We start from the raw sequence: 20,828 nt of genomic DNA on the forward strand, positions 1-20,828 counted from the left end.
CTAAGCTAAGATACACTCCCAAAGGGCGGCTGCCTAGTGTGTGCAATGCTGCTAAAAGCAGCTAGCGAGCGATCAACTCGGAATGAGGGCCACTATGCAGTGCCCCCAGTTCATATTAAACCACACTATATAGTTTCTCCACTCCATATTGTATCATGTTACAGTGCCCCAGTTCAGCAGCATGGATGGGACACTAGCATTCAGCATTAGAGGGAGCCTCTAGAGGCCCACATAAAGCAGCACTGAGTGCCTGTCCATCCTAATCCGTTACCTCAGGATGCTGGCAGCCGGACCACTACCACTGGATCTGACCCACCCACAGCCTCCAGCGGACCCCGAGCAGCTCTGATCTTACTGCCATAGGATCCGAGAGCAATGCTGCGGCCCCCTCCACTCAGCACTCACCGGGTCCTCGATCCCCTTCCCCACACCTGACTTGCCCGCCAGTCTCCTGCTCCGGCCCAGCTCCTTCTAGCTGCTCCCGTCTCCCTGCTGGCTTCACAAAGCGGTGAGCTCTGAATGATCTGGATCCTGGCTGTCTCTTGGGCGCCTCCTGAAGCTTGGATTACATACTGCCCACCACAAGAGGTTCCCTGGATGCCACCTACATCCTTCACTGGTGAGAACTCTTTCCACACCAATGGCAGACCTACCCGTTGCCACTGGGGAAGCTGTGATATGGAAGGTAGATGCAGGGTTACATTGGTATCTAATTCTCTATACTGCTCTGGGTATTGGTGCACCATTGAAGACCCAGGACCTACACCTCTCACCAGGACTTCCCACCAGGCATCCTGAGCCCACTGCATTAGTCCTTATAGTGGTGAATCCAGCAGCTGCCATTTTGGATAGTGGGACTTACAGGCGGTAACTCCAGGTGAGTGTGCCTTGAGCATCTGGGGTGGAGGTGGGGGGGTAAGCTCCTAGATTATTCTGTTATTTGCCCCACTTCACTAAGCAGCATCCTCTGCTTCACTTCATCTCCCCGGCTGCTCCCCACCCTCATTCCTCATCGCTATAACAGAGCGCTGGGGGGGGGGCTTACAAAACTTTGCCACGGTATCAGGCCCGCAAAAGTCTAGTTACGCCCCTGTTCCTATATATGTCACAGTACCCTCCATGCATACCCCTGCAATAAATCATGTGATGCAAATCTCTACAGTTGCTATATATTTTTGTTCAAGATATATATACATATATATATATATATATATATATATATTAATATCTGTGCTCTATTTCTAGGACCAGTCATAATGGCGGAGATGGGAGATATAATCAAGGTTACATTTAAGAACAAGGCAAGTCGTCCATACAGTATTCAGGCCCATGGTGTAACTTACACAAAAGACATGGAAGGTGCTGCTTACAAAACAGGTAACAATTCTTAAACTTTCTATCGGACGATGTCAGACTGCATGACATCATTACACAATAACCTTACAACTAAATATGAACTAACTTAACTTATCTAGAAATAATGACACAGACCACTGAAATGCCATTAAAATCGGTCAACTGTTATTAATTTATGTATTTATAATGCTTAAGCGAAGTATGTTGGCAATAAGAAAGAACGGCCAGATCATCAGTGACATTACGGTTTATTGCTGCTACGCATTTCCACAACATGACATTATTCATCTCATTGGCTATGCCAATAAGTGCTGAGTCTCCAATTCTCTCCCCAATACACCATAATAGGGCCGGCCAGACAGCCAAGCCCAATGACCCCAGGTAAGGAGGGCCAGAGTATACAATGTATTGGACAAAGAGCGCACCTCCAAACAGCAGCGCAATAGCCTCTGTAACTGCTGTTCTTTCCTGCCACATATATAGGTTGACAAACCCCAACCGGCAAAGAAAGACAAAAGGGTGGGGAAAAAAGGAGACTTAGAGAGCGATGGTGGGAAAAATCTGGAGAGAAAGAGGCAGATAAAACTCCTGCCTCACACAAAATGTCCACTAGCTCCTCCCTAACACTCCCACTATTCTAATTAAATCCAGCCCCCCAAACCTATTAACTGTTTGATAACCTAACTAAATTGTGCAAGGCTCATGCAAGCCTACAGCCTTGAAGTTTACGATCGCTTGCGCTTATTTGCACTCGCTCTTCAGAATGTGAATGCAAAAGTATTAAATATTTTCTTTTTTTTTTAAAGTTCAACATTATCACAAACAGCTGACTGTCACCTGTTCACAACAGCAGTGGTTGTTCCAGTAAAGTAGTAACTTAACTAAAAACATAAATTTACCTATGGTCGATTTTGGTCAACTTACGTGTTTGCAACAAAGACGTGATTTTGTGATTCGCTAATTTACTAAAGATTAATTTGTATGGAAGTCGCATGTCAAATGAGACTTTGTACTCCAAATTGTAACAGTTCACCATCGGTGCACACATCGTCCAAATAACATTGGTATCATTAGAAATCTCAAAATTACTAAGAATAGTTTTTGACAAATTGTATCACTTCACACCAAAATCGCGAAAGTCACACCTCAATGTACTAAGGGCCTAATTCAGCTTGAGTTGTAGTTTTGCAAAAAATCGCAAAACTACAATGCTGTTCTCTAGCATGCGGGGAGCCATCCAGCACAAGGCAAGGCCGCCGTGCATGCTGGGTCCTTCCCCTCGCTAAAATGTTAGCGCATCCCTAAACAGCAAAGAGCTTGCATGTTTAGGGCCGCCATGTGATGTCTCGCAGCTACCACGGCCGAACTCGCAAATGGTCAGGATATGCCTCCATTGTCCATACCATGCTCCCCCACTCCGCCACCCTAAAATGCTGCGATGATGCCCCCCCAACCGGAAGTTAGATTGCAATTGCGTGTGATTACATTGTAAGTCCCTGTGCATGTGCGCAGCGGCATGCGCAGAAGTGCGGAAATCGATGAATAGTGATTTCCGCACTTCAATAGGGAAACCAAACCCCTATTTTGTAGAACGGTACTGGGTGCTGCCCCTGCTCAGCCCCCCAAATGCTACAGCATGAATACTGTGTACAATTCTGGGCACCTTACTACAAAAAGGATATCCTGGAGCTAGAAAAGTTTCAAAGGCGGGCGACCAAGCTAACTAAGGGTATGGAGACACTGGAGTACGAGGAAAGGCTTGCAAGACTAGGCATGTTTACACTGGAAAAGAGGAGATTAAGAGGGGACATGATCAACATTTACAAATATATAAGGGGACAATATACAGATCTTGCGCAGGACCTGTTTTTGGTTATATCAACACAGAGAACTCGTGGACACTCGCTCAGGTTAGAGGAGAGGAGATTCCGCACAATACGGCGTAAAGGCTTTTTTACGGTAAGGACGATACGTGTTTGGAATTCCCTGCTTGAGGGAGTTGTAATAGCCGACTCAGTCAACACCTTTAAGAATGGGTTAGATAATTTCCTAATGGATAAGGATATCCAGGGTTGCGGGGCATAGTCACGCACTATGGTTATTATAAAAAAGAGGGGTAAAACGTAACGGCAGTCATCAACTTCAGTCAAAATTTTATACAAAATAATCGTGAATAGGAGACCACAAATAGGTTGAACTCGATGGACAATTGTCTTTTCTCAACCTTAGATACTATGTTACTATGTTACTATGTAATCATGCTGCAGCTGACAGAAAGCTGCTAGCGAAATTGCAAGACCAGTTCTGCATATGCAGAGAATGGGTCTTGCGCCTGCGCAAACTCCACAACCAACGTATTTGTATATAAATCATCGAGTTTGCATACAAATATGAATTAGGCCCATTTGCAAAACAAATTGCAGTCATGCCCACAAGCCACCAATTATCTAGGATTGTAGGTGAACTTACATGCATTCATAAAATTTTTGTGTGTAAAATCCTGGCCAATTTTGTTTTTTTCTAGATATTCATACCAAAAAGAAACGAAGTATATATTCCCAGGCTTCTCACGTGGTCCCAGGAGATACATTTACATACGAGTGGGAGGTTCCAAGCTACGCTAGCTCTGCTGTTCATGATCTGAACTGCTCGCCATGGCTATACTACTCATCAGTTGATGCAGTCAAAGATACATATTCTGGACTTGTGGGTCCTTTATTAGTGTGTAAGAACTCAACTTCGAACTCAGAGGTTAGTGTATATATATATATATATATATATAAAAATACAGAATGTCAAAGGGAGCTGTATATGTTGATTAGTGAAATACTTTTCCAGATTATGACCACAAAGTGATAAAATCAGTGGGTTTATTCACATATTATCTATGCACATTATACTTTAGTGAACATAGATTATCACATAAAAATCCAATGGTACATATATTTAAAATACAGATTACAGTTTTGTTGAAGACATGATATAATCAGTATATTCCATCCAATAGTGTTTTATACAGGATGTCTGATGTTCTCACAAAAAAACCATACCCGACGCGTTTCGTCCCAAAGGACTTCATCAGGGGTTCATGTCAATCAATATTGGAAGAGTTATGGGGGCAAGAAACCGATTTAATGGTAATCCGATTCCCCCAAGCAAATTCAAGGAATTAAAATCAAAACAGAATCACGCTGAGTGCACCAGTATTCACCATTGGTCCGGCCCTCATATAAGTGCAAACTGAGAGGTTGTGCTGTTGTATTCCCTATCGGCCACAACCACATTTATAATGATCCGGCTTTGAATGATGATAGGCTCTCCTGAACAGCAGTGCCTTCAAATATTTAAAAAACAAATGGACATGGTGCAAGTACAGTCAGACATTTGAATTAAAAAGGTGATTTAATAATAAACACTCACAAACGACAGAAATACATAAGCATGTAACCACTAGTGTGGGTTAGGACATAAGACCAGGCATCCACGCAGTTACCCTCCCAGATCTTTGAAGAGGAAGCAGATCAGAGCTCTGGAAACTCCACACCACTGGTAACAGGAAGCTGTATTGGTCAAAAATCGTCCCCAAATGCGTCAGTCACCACGCCTAAAGCTCTTCGGACCTCAGTCCTTCATCAGAGGCATCTGATGAAGGACTGAGGTCCGAAAAGCTTTTTAATTCAAATGTCTGGCTGTACTTGCACCATGTCCATTTGTTTTTGGAATATTTGAAGGTGACATCTACTCACATTGTGAGGTGAATACATATGAGACACAAGGACAATTTCGATCTGTGGTCTGTTACTCACATTATTCCTTTGGCTAAGCTGAAATAGAAAACTCTACACGTGGGATTTATATTTGATGTAAGATATCTCAAATGTATGTGAACATGTGTTAATAGCGCTATTGGTATACCTATATTTTTGTGTGTGTTTGACTATCTTGAGACTAGTGAAGAGCCTCGTTTAGGTTTACTAAAGCTGCAATTGACTATTGGCGTTGTGTGCGAATCATTTTCTTATTAAATAATTAAGAATACAAAGTAAAAAAGAATATTCAGTTTCTTTGTGTGTGCATTAGTACACTTTGTGGGTTATTCAGAGATGAACGCAGATCACTGCGTTCACAGCCAGATCTGCGTTCATCTCTGCACATGCTGAGGGCCGCCTAGCACAGACCAAGGCATATGTAAGACTGCCTCCCGATGCATCCGCAATTTAATTGCGGACACATCGGATTTAAGGTTGACCCCTGGAAGCGCAGCCTTGCTGTGCTGGCAGGCGGTCAGCAGCCATTTTTTTTCAAAGCGGTTGTGTGTGACATTATGCAGCCATCCTGGAAACGGTCCTGGCCTGCCCCCATTTTTCCGACGCCATCCCCGTGAGGCAGTAACCCTGACCCTGCAATGCCATCGCCTGTCAATCACATTGCGGTCCATTCGGGATGCGACCACAAAGTGTATGGCTGCGCAGTTTGCCATCACCGGCAAACTGTGCTTTGGGCCACTGTTGCATCTGAGTTTGAATGACCCCCTGTGTGCTTAATTTGTAGTGTATTTTAAATATGAGTTTTAGCACAGAGTTTATTGTAACGTAGAGTGGACCTCATTCATGTTTGCACGCAATGCCAACGATCACAAAGCTGAGTGTTTATCGTCAGACTGCGCATGCACTGCGATCGCCCTGCACATGTGTAAAAGTGGTTTTGTGATTCCACTCGCAGTGAGGATTTAATCGCAGAGTGACTGGCAGAAAGTGTCCATTTAGGGTTGGTAGTGGGGAGTGGCAGCAAAAACACAGGAGTGTCATGGCCATTTTCAGGGGGTTATATATGCCAATATGCATCAGCTGTGATCATGTATGTAGAGAAACATGGTGTCCGCATTGCTTCTGTTGCATCCAGTCTGCATAGCCATAGGGCTACCCTAGCAGTTTATGTTCCTCATTATTATGTATAGGCTGCGTATGTGTACGCAGTTGCGAATGAGTTTATGATGACTCCGGTGGGCGACTATTTTGATTTCATTGTGTCAGCTTCACTTGCTATGATTAGCAGTTCTGTTTTCATACAAACATGAATTAGGCAATATGTTGTAGTGATATGCGGCTTTATTTGATGGAGAATGTACTGTATGTTGCTGCATTGCACTCTGTAGGATTAGTAATTCACCTACAGTATTGAACTGTATTACTCTTATATGAAGAGCCTGTTCTTTCTGATGTGGAAAGACTAAATATCAATTTAAGCATACCTCCTGACTGCCCCGATTTTCGCGGGACAGTCCCGTTTTTTGGGGGACTATACCGCTCTCCCACCCATAGGCCGCAGTGTCCCGCATGGGGGGTGGGGGGGGGGGGGGCAGTTGGGAGGCTTCTGTCAGAGCAGCGGTGAATAGACAGCGTCTATGCATGGGAGACAGAGTGAGAGAGGGCATGCCAGCAGCTCGAGATGTACTTACCCTTGAAAAGTGATAAATGTAACTGTGATAACGCACAAGCCAATCAGCTCCTAACTACCATGTTAGAGGCTGGGTTTGAAAAAATAGAATCCGATAATCACATATGTGGAATATAGCAAGCTTTCCGCTGTGACGGTAATCATAGAAATGATAGGTAAATGCAAATTTCCTTACCTTGGGGCATGTCACTTGTTCCCATAAACAATCTAGGTTTGGCCTATTTACAGTGTAATATCGCACAAACAAAATTGCGTATATTTGAAGTATCATTGCAGGGACAACGCAACACGCTTCCGATGGGGATGTGTCATGCACTGCCCAAAGGGCACATCTAGCTCCACTGTGAACATATGTATGCCATCCAGGTTTATATTCAGAACTACAAAGGGGAATCTACAGTATAATACTGTAGCATGACACCAGTATAGGATTATGTATGGCTGGCATATGCCAGAGGCTATATGATAGTGATATGCAATCTAATATACTTCAGGGGCTGATGAGGAAGGTTCTTTTACCTTTACCCCATACATGCCTACCTTGCTGCACCCTCCTCCGGGAGATACAGCGTGGTAGGCTAATGGGGGTGTGGCCAGTGGCAATGGGGGCAGTCTGAAGGCGTGGCCAGTGGGGGAAGTGGACAGTCCGGGGGCATGGCAGCACGATCACGTAATTGTGGCCCCCGCTAGACAGAGCCGAGAAAACTGGAACTGTATAGCGGATGGCGGAGCTATGATGACGTGATTCAGCACAAATCGCGTCATCATATCCCCCTCGCACTGCCCACTTGTTCTCTGCTGTGGGCGGCCAAGGGTGGGTGCGGGGGGCTGCCTGGCAAAGCGGTGGACTTGCTCACCTTTCCAGGGTACTGGGAGGGACACCCGATTTTCGGGAGCCTACCGGCCATTCCGGGAGGGTAGGCAAGTGGATCTCATGGCCTCCAAATACAACCACAAAGTCCCAGTGTACAGGGCCAGGACACGAGATCCAGAAGCAAGCTTTGTGGACGCACTTACGGTCCCATGGACCTTTCGTCTGACCTATCTCTTCCCTGCGGTATCTCTCTGATAAATCCAAAGTGAACCCTCCCGTCTACCACTAGGTTAGGTGAGCTCTTGTCTGTGACAACTCCGCTGTGGTGAGCTGACCCTGTTATATAACAGCTTCAATTAGCATAGACACAAAGAAATCATAACTGTGCACGCTCATCAACATACACTATGAATATGATTAGTAACTTTAAACACAATATGTATATAGTATTTTGTTGCTGGAATCCAGCATTGCTGTACATAAAAGTACTGAAAAGTATATATTTTCTAAAGAATGTGATCCTTGAAATTCTGATAATTTAATCAGACATCCTAAACTTCCATTCCATTCTCACCATCTTTTATTCATTTAACTGAAACATAAGAATCAATTGATGTTCCTTAACACAACTACATTTTCATAGCATTGAAACAATTATAAATGAATAGTCAGCTTAAGTGTTGCTGAGATATTTTTTGCTAATGAATAAATTAACAAAAGGTCAATGGGGGTCATTCCAAGTTGATCGCTAGCTGCCGTGAAAAAAATGGCTATGCTGCGCATGCGTATGCACCACAATGCGCACGCATGTACGAAGTCCATTGTGGTTTTACACTGGTTCTAGCGACGATTCCAATCGCACAGCCGAACGCAAGGAGATTGACAGAAAGAGGGCAGTTATGGGTGTCAACTGACCATTTTCTGGGAGTGTTTGGAAAGACGCAGGCGTGGCCAGGCGTTTGCTGGGCGGGTATCTGACATCATTACCGTGTCACTCGTCGCAGCAATCATTGCACAGGATAAGTAACTACATGGCTGGTCTTGTTTTGCACAAAATGTGTTTGCAGGCGCTCTGCTGCACAGGCATTCACACTCCTGCAAAGCGAAAGTACACTCCCCCGTGGGCAGCGACTATGCATTTGCACGGCTGCTAAAAACTGTTAGCGAGCAATCACTCGGAAGGACCCCCAATATGGCTTGCAGGAAAACAAAATGGTTGCTTGCTAAATCTTTGATTCCTCACTCTCCTTCCAAGAAAACTTTGCAAGTTCAAGGAGAAAGGCGGCATGCTCATCCTCATGGCCCAGACATCATTGGTTCACGGATTGCAATGTCTCTCCATAGACAAGCTCTTCTCTTTACCTCTTCATTCAGACCTGCTCTCTCAGGGGCCCTCCCTCCATACGGATCTACCTCACCTGTGTTTGACGGCGTGGCTCTTGGGACAGCTCTCCTAAGGTGAAAATGCTTCTACAGTATGGTGATTCAAACTGTGCTTTGAGCGCGGAAACCAGCAACAGCCTGCATATATCACTGGGTCTGGCACTCTTATTTTCAGTGGTGTGCTCAGCATCATTATGACTCTAAATTTCTCAGGATCCCTAGTCTTTTGGCCTTTTCACAGGTGGGCCTAGCCGTGGGTCTTCGTATGGCTTCTCTGAAGGTCAATGTCTCTGCTTTGTCCGTATGGTTCCAGAGGAGAATGGCTCCCATACCAGATGTGTGTACCTTCCTCCAGGAGGTACTCAGGATACAGCTTTCATTTGTTCCTCTGGTGGCTCTGTGGGATCTATCCCTGGATCTTCAGGCCTTACAACGGATTCTCTTTGAACGCATGGAAACAGTGGACCTCAAGTGAATCACCGCTAAAATTCTCTTTCTCTTGGCTATAGCTTCAGCCAGAGGGGTCTCTGACTGGGGAGCTCTCTCAGGTCACTCTTTCTTTTTGATATTCCACCAAGACCGGGCAGTCCTTTGGACTAAGCGTAGCTACTGAGGTAGTGTCTAAATTCCATATCAACAAATCAATTGTGGTGCCATCCTACTAGGGAACACGTCTTTTACTAGAGGAAGCCTCATTGGATTTGGTCCATGCTCTCAGGATATACGTGGACCATACTAGGGACCTAATTCAGAGTTGATCGCAGCAGCAAATTTGTTAGCAGTTGGGCAAAAACATGTGCACTGCAGGGAGGCAGATGTAACATATACAGAGAGAGTAGATTGGGTGGAATGTGTTCAAACTGAAATCTAAATTGCAGTGTCAAAGTAAAGCAGCCAGAATTTACCCTGCACAGTAAAATATAACCCACCCAAATCTAACTCTCTCAGCAAATTTTATATCTGCCACACCTGCAGTGCACATGGTTTTGCCCAACTGCTAACAAATTTGCTGCTGTGATCAACTCAGAATTACCCTCTAGTTTCGTTAGGGAGATGGATTTCTTATTCATCCTCTATGGATTCCACAAACAAGGTCTGACCTGCCAATAAGCAAACATTGGCATGTTGGCTCCGCAGGACCATCTCAAAAGGCTTACACGCAGGCTGATCTTCCTGTTCCAAGAGTCTCTTCTCATTCTACTCGCTGTGTGAGTCCTTCGTGGGCAGCGCCCCGTGCAGTGTCTACTGAACAATTGTGCAAGGCTGCTACGTGGTCTTTACCCACGCATTTCTTAGGTTCTGTGCCTTTGATATGTTTGCCTCTCAGGATGCAGCCTTTGGCCACAATGTCCTCCTTTCAGCTTAGGAGCGTTCCCTCCCTATTACAACTGCTTTGGGACATCGCATGGTTAACCCTGTGGAGACCATGGCCCCCGAAGAAGAAAAGAAAGAGTTATGGTAAAACTTACTTTAGTTAATTCTTTATCTTTGCAGTTAAAGGGATCCACAGGTGCCCACCCTGACGCACCTAGCTTCAATGGGTTGCCTTCATGGTCACCAGTTCCCTTCTCTTCTCTATGAGAGTGTGATTTCCTGTGTATACCATTTTTCCTTCTTTCCTTCCTCCAGCTCCTGCATGGGTGCAGGGTATGAGGGGAGAGGAGCCCAGTGCATCCTGGGAGGTTCATAAGCTTAGCTGTTCAGTGCCAGCCCTGGTCTACACCTAGCATACCCAAGGTTTAACTGTGGATTCCATGGACCCCGAAGAAAAATAGTTAACAAAGGTAAGTTTTCCCATAACTCTTTCTTCTTAAAAAGTGCTGGGACACGGAGAAAAGCTCCGCCCCAGACACCCATGAATCCCTGCCCCCATGTTCTGATTGACCCACGGGCTGGTCAGTGAAAGAAATGGGATGACCATTGGTTGCGAAAATCATCAATGGTCATCCATTACATAGTTGGCAGCCATCGATAATCACCATTTTGCCATCGATTGTAACCATCAATAGTCACCACACCCATCCCTAGTCTGAGAGCCGTGTGGCTCTGCTGCCTCATCCACCTTCCTGTGTAAATCGTGACCGAGCACCCCATGCAGCTCCACCTCAATGTCTGGCCCCACCCCCTTTTCATCTTCTTGTCTTCTACACTTAAATAGTTTGTGATAGTGACTGGACCATCGCTCTCTCTGCTTGTGACAGTATTTGACTCACGCCCCATCTCTCATCCTTCACCATCCACTGTGTCACCCAGCCTCCACTGTGTCTCTCAGTCTCACCCACCCACTGTGTCTCCCAGCCACCACAGTGCAACTCAGCCTCACCCACCCACTGTCTCCCAGCCTCCACTGTGTCTCTAAGCCTCACCGATCCTGTCTCATCACCTACTGTGTCTCCTAGCCTCCAATGTGTCTCTCAGCCTCACCCACCCACTGATATTCAGCTTCACCCACCTACTGTATCTCTCAATCTCTCCCACCCACTGTGTCTCTCAGCCTCACTCAGCCACTGTCTCTCAGCCTCACCCACACACTGAATCTCCCAGCCTCCACTGTGTCTCAAAGCCTCACCAACCCACTGCGTCTCCCAACCTCACCCACCCACTTTGTCTCTCAGCCTCACCCCCATGTCTCTCCAGAATACCCCGTGTCTCCCCAGCCTGTGCCTTCAGCACCATCTCTCTGCATCTCAATCCCTACCACCATCCTGTGCATCTCCAGACCCCCTCCCTGTGACTCTCCAGCCCACACTTACCTTCTGCTGCCTGCTCTTCTTTGCTAGCTGTGAGTAATGTTGGGTGTGAGGTAGTTGTTTGTTTGTGGAGTTATTTATTTGAGGTGGTGGCAGTTTACTGTTACTGTTTTATAGAAGGGGCTCAACAATGCCTATTTAGTATTGGTGGGGTGATTTAGCTGCCAGCTTGGAGTGCTGTAGGTCTATTTATGAGATGTGAATGCTATTAATTTGCCATCCAGCAGAGAGACGTCATTTACACTGCCCTGGGAATACAATAAAACTTTATTGTGCCGGCAACCAGGCTGTCAGCAACTTATTTACTTTATTCTTTTTATCGGCTACTTTGTTGTTGGTATTTAACAATAGGTGTATATTGGCCTAGGAGTGCTGCGAATAAACTGATGAAACACTAAAGGTGCCATGAAGTAAAAAACTTTGGGAACCACTGGTCTAAAGGATTAGAAACCTGTGAATGGTCATCACACACATGCTCAGGTGAATTGTAGTTTGCCCTTGCCTCTGCATGCATAAATCACCTAACCCCTGTAGGAGCTGAATGTAGGGTACTAAAGAGTGTATACTATATTCACCATCTGGGCTCATGTCATTGACCAAATGTAATCACCCATGAGTCAAATGCCCGAAACCAATGTGCTGCGGGCCTAAAGCCTGACTGTTTTCAAATTCCTGGTAGTTAAATCTACCAAGTTTGGCCCCAGCAGGTAACACATCTTCAGATGGCATTAGCCAATGTGGCATATGAGCTACACATTGCATATTTTTCAGGAGAGGGAACCAAAGGACTCTTATTGATTGGCTGGACTGGATCTTTTCAGTGAATTAAAGGCCAGATTCATCAGGGTCGTAACTAGGTGTGTGCGGAGGGGGAACCACACATAGTGCTGCAGGGTAGGGGGCGCTGTTGGCAGCACTTGTCAATTATCTGTTTTAATTAATTTCACTTGCAGCTTCCCCCCTTTTTGAAGCCCAGCATCTTCTGACCTCCCCTATCTCAACCCCTGACTCCTCCTGTTGCTAATACCTATACAGCATTCATGAACTCAACTTGAGATGTCTTTGTTATTCAGTCACACTGTTCTATATTACATTTCAAGATGATGACATACACGGGATTCTAACCCATTGCCCGTGGCATAGCAGTCAGATAATCCTTGCATAGAAAGGTAGATAATTCGAAGCTAGAGAATTCTAACTATTTGAAGCTTACCTTGTACTTTGTGAAAAAAATATTCAGCATTGCAGCTGAGCATATCTGTGTAGTGTGCGACTGCAGGAGATTGGATGTGTGGCTGCACACTACATAGAGCTGTACCAGTAGTTCATATAGTGTTCACAGTTTTATGCAGGCTCAAATAGCTCAGTAAGCAGGGTGTCTGATTAGATTTATAGGTTTGAATCCTGGGTATGGCACTATATTGAAATGTGTTATTTAATAAAGGGTATTGTAATTGAATAACAATGAGCTCTCAAGTTACGTGCATGAATGTGGTAGAAAAAGGATTTGTGTCCAAATCGATATTCTCTTACGTATTAGAGGATTCTGGGGTCCACATTAGTACCATGGGGTATAGACGGGTCCACTAGGAGCCATGGGCACTTTAAGAGATTAATAGTGTGGGCTGGCTCCTCCCTCTATGCCCCTCCTACCAGACTCAGTTTACAAAATGTGCCCGCAGGAGCCGGTCACAGCTAGGGGAGCTCTTAGGAGTTTTCTTAGTTTTTTTGTTTTATTAGAGCATTAGGCTACAGGAAGGCTGCTGGCAACAGCCTTCCTGCTTTGTGGGACTTAGGGGGGGGGGGGGGGAGTAGGAACCAACTCTAGACGTTAATGGTTCTCTATCTCCGCTGACAGGACACTGAGCTCCTGAGGGTGATGATCGCAAGCCCATGAGGCGACCTCTCACTCCCAAAGCATGGCCACCACCTCCTCACAGAGCCAGAAGATGAGTGAGTACAGCGCCGGCGTCCCGGTTAGAGGGTCACCGCCGGGTATGGCGGCACAAGGGTGGGAGTGCAGCTCTGACAGGCTGTGCTCCATGAAGGCTCAGCAACACTAAGTGTAGGTGCTTGGAGGGGCGTCCTGGGCCAGTGCGGTCACCCTAAACTCGTCAAAGAAGCTAACGGGCTAATCCCGCTATTAGCATAGTATACCTCCAGCCAGTACAATCAAATTTGTGCGGGATGACTCGCACCATTACAGGGGGCGGGGCTTCTCCTCAGAGCGGATCCAGCATTCACCAGCGCCATTTTTCTCCCTGCAGACATAGAAGGAAGATGCTGACAGGGAGCACTGCCCTCCACATAACTCCAGTTATCCTCTGCAGTACAAGGGTGTTATAGACAAGGGGGAGTGTATTGTTAATACTAATCAACCTATTAAGGTTAGTTAGTCAGTGCCGGGCTTTTATCATAATAACTGCCCACAGGGGCGCTGGGTGGCTGGCTCCTTAGACTCTGACTCTCTGAAGGTACTCTGTTTGGGAAACTGTATCTGACATTTTCGTGCGTGTGTGTGTGTGTGTGTGTGTGTGTGTGTGTGTGTGTGTGTTTGTGTGCGTGTGTGTATCCCACATTACCATGTCTAAGGACTCTGTGTTCTGTGCTGCAGAGTGTTTGTCTTCTCCTGAGGAGTCTATTCCATGTACTCAGGACTGCAATATACTATCTCAGCCCTTGGAATCCGAACCCCCATGGGTGGATTCTTTAAGGGGAATGATATCCCAGATTTCTACAAGGATGTCACATACTGAGAAAGAGACACAGTTTTTGAGGAAATCTGTGGAGGGGTTACAGTATTTAGCCCCCCCCCCTACTTCATCAAAAACCCCACCTATATACCCATAAAAGCATGCCCTTGCCCAGATAATGCAAGCTGACACTGATACCGAGTGAGATACAGGGGACGGTGATGGGAATATGCAGGGGGGGATGCTAAAGGGGTGCAACTAATGATTGAAGCCATTAGGGTTGTTTTACACATTTCTGAGAACGTACCTGAAAATGTGGAGGAATGTTATTTTACAGAAAGTAAGAAATCCTCGCTTACCTTTCCGGTTTCCAAGGAGTTAAACTCTTTGTTTGAAAAATCCTGGGAAAACCCAGAGAAAAAATTCCAGATCCCAAAAAGGGTTCTTATTGCTTTCCCTTTTCCTGAACAGGATAGAAAGAAGTGGGAAAACCCACCTATAGTTGACGCTTCTGTATCTAGGTTGTCAAAAAATGTGGTTTTACCTGTTCGTGGTTCAACCGCTTTGAAAGAGCCGGAGACGGCAAAATTGAGACTACACTCAAATCACTATACACTGCTACTGGCGTAGCTTTAAGGCCCACTGTTGCTTGTGCGTGGATTTCTAAAGCCATAGTGAAGTGGTCCAGCACATTGCTTGAGGACTTAGATACTAAGGATAGGAGTGACATTGATTTGTTCTTACATCACATACAGGATTCTGTGGGGTTCATGGTGGAGGCCATGAAGGACCTTGGCATGCTGAATGCACAGGCTACTTCTCTGGCGGTTTTGGCATGCAGAAGACTCTGGCTACACCAGTGGACTGCGGATGCAGAATCCAAGAGAAGTGTGGATAACCTACCCTTCACAGGTCAGGCTCTGTTTGGGGATACATTGGATGCGTGGATCTCCACAGCAACTGTGGGTAAGTCAACCTTTCTTCCCTCAGCAACACCACTGGCTAGAAAATCTTATCCTTCACCTACACTGCAGTCTGTTCGGACCGCAAAATTTAAAAAATCCAAACCCCCTCCCACCTTCTTTAGAGGAGGTCGGTGAAAGTCCAGAAAACCTGCTCCATCAGGTTCCCGGGAACAGAAACCGGGTTCTGTTTCCTCAAAATCGTCAGCATGACGGTGGACCTCCCAGTCTGGAGGTTGGGCTGGTGGGAGCGAGACTAAAAGCTTTCAATCACAGTTGGGCGTCATCATGCCTAGACCCTTGGGTAAAAGATATTGTTGCCCAGGGTTACAGGCTGGAGTTTCAAGAGCTCCCACCTCACAGATTCTTCAAATCAGGCTTACCAGTTTCACTGACAGAAAGGGCCTACAGGAAGCCATCCAAAAATTGGTTCAAACAAATGTCATTGTTCCAGTTCCACTTCACCTACAACACAAGGGTTATTACTCAAGCCTGTTTGTGGTACTGAAACAGGACGGCTCGGTAAGGCCAATATTAAACCTAAAGTCATTGAACCCCTACTTGAGGGAATTAAAATTCAAGATGGAGTCTTTGAGAGCGGTGATCTCATATCTGGAGGAGGGGGAATTCCAAGTATCCCTGGATATCAAGGATGCATACCTTCACATTCCGATCTGACCGCCTCACCAAGCTTATCTCAGATTTGCACTGCTGGACTGTCACTATCAGTTCCAGGCACTGCCTTTTGGCCTATCCACAGCACCGAGGGTGAACAAGGTCATGCAGGGTCATGGCAGAGATGATGCTACTCCTCCACAGACAGGGTGTGAACATAATTCCCTGTCTCGATGATCTGCTGATAAAAGCATCTTCCAAGGAGAAGATGTTGCAGAGTATTGCTATCTCAACTCGGCTACTCCAGGATTATGGGTGGATCCTGAATCTTCCAAAGTTACATTTGGAGCCGACAAATTGACTGCTCTTCCTGGGGATGATACTCAACACGGAAGTGCAGAAGGTGTTTCTACCAGTGGAGAAAGCATTGGTGATCCAATTAATGGTCCAGGAGCTTCTGAAGCCAACCTGGGTATCAGTTCATCAGTGTATTCGCCTTCTGGGGAAGATGGTTGCTTCCTACGAGGCTCTTCAGTACGGAAGAGTCCATGCAAGGTTCTTCCAACTGGATCTCCTAGACAAGTGGTCGGGATCACACCTTCACATGCACCGCCAGATACACCTGTCACCAAAAGCCAGAGTTTCACTCCTCTGGTGGCTCCAAGCTTCTCACCTACTCGAAGGCCGCAGGTTCGGGATTCAGAACTGGATCCTTCTAACCATGGATACAAATCTAAGAGGTTGGGGAGCTGTCAGGAATCTCTCCTTCCGATTAACGTTCTGGAACTAAGGGCCATTTACAATGGCCTTCAACAAGCGGCACATCTTCTGCAAAATTAAGCCATTCAGGTTCAGTCAGACAACGACACAGCAAATCTATCAAAATACACAGATTTCTTTCTTCAAAACTTGGTTAAACATCAAAAGAGTTATTTAAAGGACACAATCCATATATTACAAATCATAGAAATATTGGAATGGAAACCAACATACACATTGGGCACAGCAGATGTAAAGTCCCTATACACGTGTATCTCACATGAAATGGGATGTGAACACACCAGACACTATCTTTCCACTCAAACTGAAATACCTACCTGACAAGTGAATTTCATCATGGCAAATATAGACTACATACTAACCCACAATTATTTTTGGTATAATGAAAAGTTCTATCTCCAAAAATGTGGGACTGCCATGGGCACACCACTGGCTCCTAGTTATGCCAACTTGTTTGTCTCGAAATGGGAAGACAACAAAATTTGGACAAAAAATTTGTTCACAGAAGGTCTAGTATGTTAGTACAGATACATAGACGATGTAATTTTTGTCTGGGATGGACCAGAAGAAGATCTAAACAGATTCATCAGCTATATTAACGATAATCAATTGAATCTCGAATTTACAACCACAACCAGCAAACAACAGGTGATATTTCTAGATTTAGAAATTTATATAGAAAACCAACTCATCAAAACTCGAACCCATTTCAAGGAAGTAAATGGAAACAATACACTTCCAACAAGCAGTAATCATCATAGAAATTGGATCAGAAACATACCGGTAGGGCAAATGCAAAGAATTCGTAGAAATTGTACAGATGACGACACCTTCAAATCACAAAGTGCAATACTTAAAAATAATTTCATAGAAAAAGGATATTCAGAATTCGCAATTCAAAAGCATATTTCAAAATTAATAGAAACGGATAGAAAAGAACTCATCACATACAGAGAAAAAAAAACTAAGATTGAACTACCTTTCATTACTCAATTTACCAGCAATACAGCACCAATAGAAAATATGATCAGAAAGCATTGGCACATCTTGCAATTAGATGAAACCCTGAAGAAGATCCTAACAGAATAACCTAAAATGATATACCAACGGGCGCAATCATTGAAACAAACGGTTGTGAAAAGCCATCTTAACCAAACAAGAAAGAATGGGACCAACCCGACTATAAAAGGCTTCCATCAGTGTTTAAAATGTAAATCATGTACTATTAATGAAAAAACAACAAAAAAGCAAACATGCTTCAAATCCACAGTTACAGGAAAAACTTATTACATAAACCAATCCCTTAGTTGTGGAACGGAAGGAGTCATCTACCTTTTAGAGTGTCCTTGCAAGCTACAATACATCGGACAAACAAAAAGAACAGCCAAAGTCAGATTTGCAGAACACATCAACAACATAAAAAGAGGATTAGCAACTCATAATGTGTCAAAACACTTCTCTGAGGTACATAACAGAAATCCAGTTGGAATGAAATTCCTAGTTATCAAAAAAGTAGAAAAAAACTGGAGGGGAGGAGATATATCAGAAGAATTGAAAAAAGTGGAGACAAAATGGATTTTTGAGCTAAAAACCTTAACACCAAGAGGGTTGAATGTAGATATTGAATTAAATCCTTTTCTTGTATCGTAGTTTAAAATAAAATTAAATACTATATTGAATAAAACCCTTTCCTTTTACCACAGCATAAAATAAAATGTAATACAATATTTCCCCCTTTGGAATATCATCAAATGTTGAACCATTAGAATTAGTAATACTTGTGGCACCCAAAAATATTTATTAGTAATTTTTTACATATTTTTAAAGAATCTTTTAGAAACATGTGGTTCCCGCTAATTAGCATGACCACTTCCGGGCAGAAGTTCCGGTATTTTAAGTAATAAAAATAAAAATAAAGCTTTTTAATCATACTCCTTGAAAAAGTGCGCTGCTGCCGCATGAAACGCGTTGGAGCCGTCTGGAGAACATTTCACATCAATCTGGGATAGCATCAAACACGGCCGAGCTTGGCCGCATCACGGTTACGTCATCACCCACATCCGGAGAAAGGGACTGTCAGCGTGCATCTCACAGACCGCTGGACGCAGCGGAGCTAGAGCACGCCGGAGCCTTGCCATCGGCCTTAACAACGGAAGCGGCTGCTACCTAGTAACCGCTCAGTCAGCACTCCGGACTAGGGAAAGATAAGGGTAAGAGACATCATACCACGTTAGAAAGAGCTGTGAAACACCTGCTACCCAAATATTCACTCAAAAGAGTGTAAACATTGATATTAACCAAATAATTTTTTACAGGTGCCACAAGTTTTAACATTTATTCACCTGCTTTATACATTTTAGCGCTCTTTCTTATTTTTCTTCCTAAATACCGTATTCATAAGAGCTGCTTACAACAAGCGCAGCATTATCATTGTTTCATAACGTCACAGCGGTGTCCATCATAAACAGACAGGGCAGAACAAAGAGCAGAGCTGCAATGTCAAAGGTAACAAGAATCATCCTCTGGGCAGAAAAGCACGTGGTGGAACTGGAAACCAGACTTCCTCAGCAGACACGATCTCCATCCAGGAGAATGGGGCCTCCATCTGGAGGTGTTCACAGAAGTGACAAGTCGATGGGGTGTACCTCAGATAGACATGATGGCCTCTCGCCTCAACAAGAAGCTTCGGAAGTACTGTTCCAGGTCGAAAGACCCACATGCAGTGCGGTGGACACAGTGGTAACTCCGTGGACGTACCAGTCAGTGTATGTGTCCCCTCCACTTCCGCTCATCCCAAGGATTCTCAAGCTCATAAAAAGAACAAGAGTTCAGGCGATCCTCATTGTTCTGGACTGGCCAAGACGGGCTTAGTACGTGGATCTTCTGGAATTACTGCTGGAGGATCCGAGGCCTCTTCCTCTTTGCGAGGACCTTCTCCTACAGGGGCAGTTTGCCCTATCCGCGGCTACGTTTGACAGCATGGAGGTTGAACACCAGATCTTAGCTCGGAAAGTCATTTCCGAAAACGGTAATTCCTACCCTGAAACAGGCAAGGAAGGGAGTAACGTCAAAACATTACCATCGGATTTGGAAAAAGTATGTGTCTTGGTGTGAATCCAAGAAGTTTCCTGCAGTGGAGTTTCGACTGGGATGGTTTATCCTCTTTCTGCAAGCAGGTGTGGATGTAGCCATACGCTTGGGCTCCATAAAGGTCCAGATTTCAGCCTTGTCTATTTTTTTTCCAGAAACATTTGGCGGCTCTTCCAAACAGTCTTGAAAGGGGTACTGCATATTCAACCACCCTTTGTGCCTCCTACGGCACCTTGGGATCTTAATGTGGTACTGCAGTTCCTGCAATCAGATTGGTTCGAACCTTTACAGGACGTGGACATCAAGTTTCTTACTGGGAAAGCGGTAACACTGTTGGCATTGGCATCTGCTCGACGCGTGTCGGAATTGGGGGCTTTGTCATGCAAGAGCCCCTATTTGATTTTCCATGAGGATAGAGCTGAGCTCGGAACGCGTCAGCAATTTATTGCAAAGGTTGTGTCAGCCTTTCATATTAATCATCCTATTGTGGTGCCAGTGGCTACTGACTCCTCAATTACCTCAAGGTCCTTGGATGTTGTGAGGGCTTTGAAATTATATGTGAAGAGAACTTCTCGTCACAGAAAGTCGGACGCTCTATTTGTCCTTTATGATCCCAACAAGGTTGGGCGTCCTGCTTCTAAGCAGACAATTTCTCGAAGGATCAGATTCACCATCCAACACGCTTATTCTATGGAAGAATTGCTGTGTCTGAAATCTGTTAAGGTCCACTCTACTAGTAAAGGGGGTTCTTCCTGAGTGGCTGCCCGGGGTGTCTCGGCTCTTCAGCTTTGCCGAGCAGCTACTTGGACAGGGTCGAACACGTTTGCTAAGTTCTACAAGTTCGATACTTTGGCCTCTGAGGACCTAAAGTTTGGTCAATTTGTTCTGCAGGAACCTCAGCACTCTCCCACCCGTAATGGGAGCTTTG

General features: G+C 45.0%; 1 protein-coding gene across 1 annotated transcript in view; it reads left to right on the forward strand.

Moving 5' to 3' along the window:
* LOC134910877 (ceruloplasmin-like) overlaps positions 1-20,828 on the forward strand; it is a 327,221-nt gene that overhangs the window by 114,070 nt on the left and 192,323 nt on the right. The window contains exons 10-11 of the mRNA XM_063919263.1: positions 1,246-1,377; positions 3,881-4,107. Coding sequence (XP_063775333.1) covers positions 1,246-1,377; positions 3,881-4,107 — 359 coding nt within the window. The remainder of the gene's footprint in view (positions 1-1,245; positions 1,378-3,880; positions 4,108-20,828) is intronic.

Source organism: Pseudophryne corroboree, chromosome 4, assembly GCF_028390025.1.
Source record: "Pseudophryne corroboree isolate aPseCor3 chromosome 4, aPseCor3.hap2, whole genome shotgun sequence".
NCBI classification, from domain to species: domain Eukaryota; kingdom Metazoa; phylum Chordata; class Amphibia; order Anura; family Myobatrachidae; genus Pseudophryne; species Pseudophryne corroboree.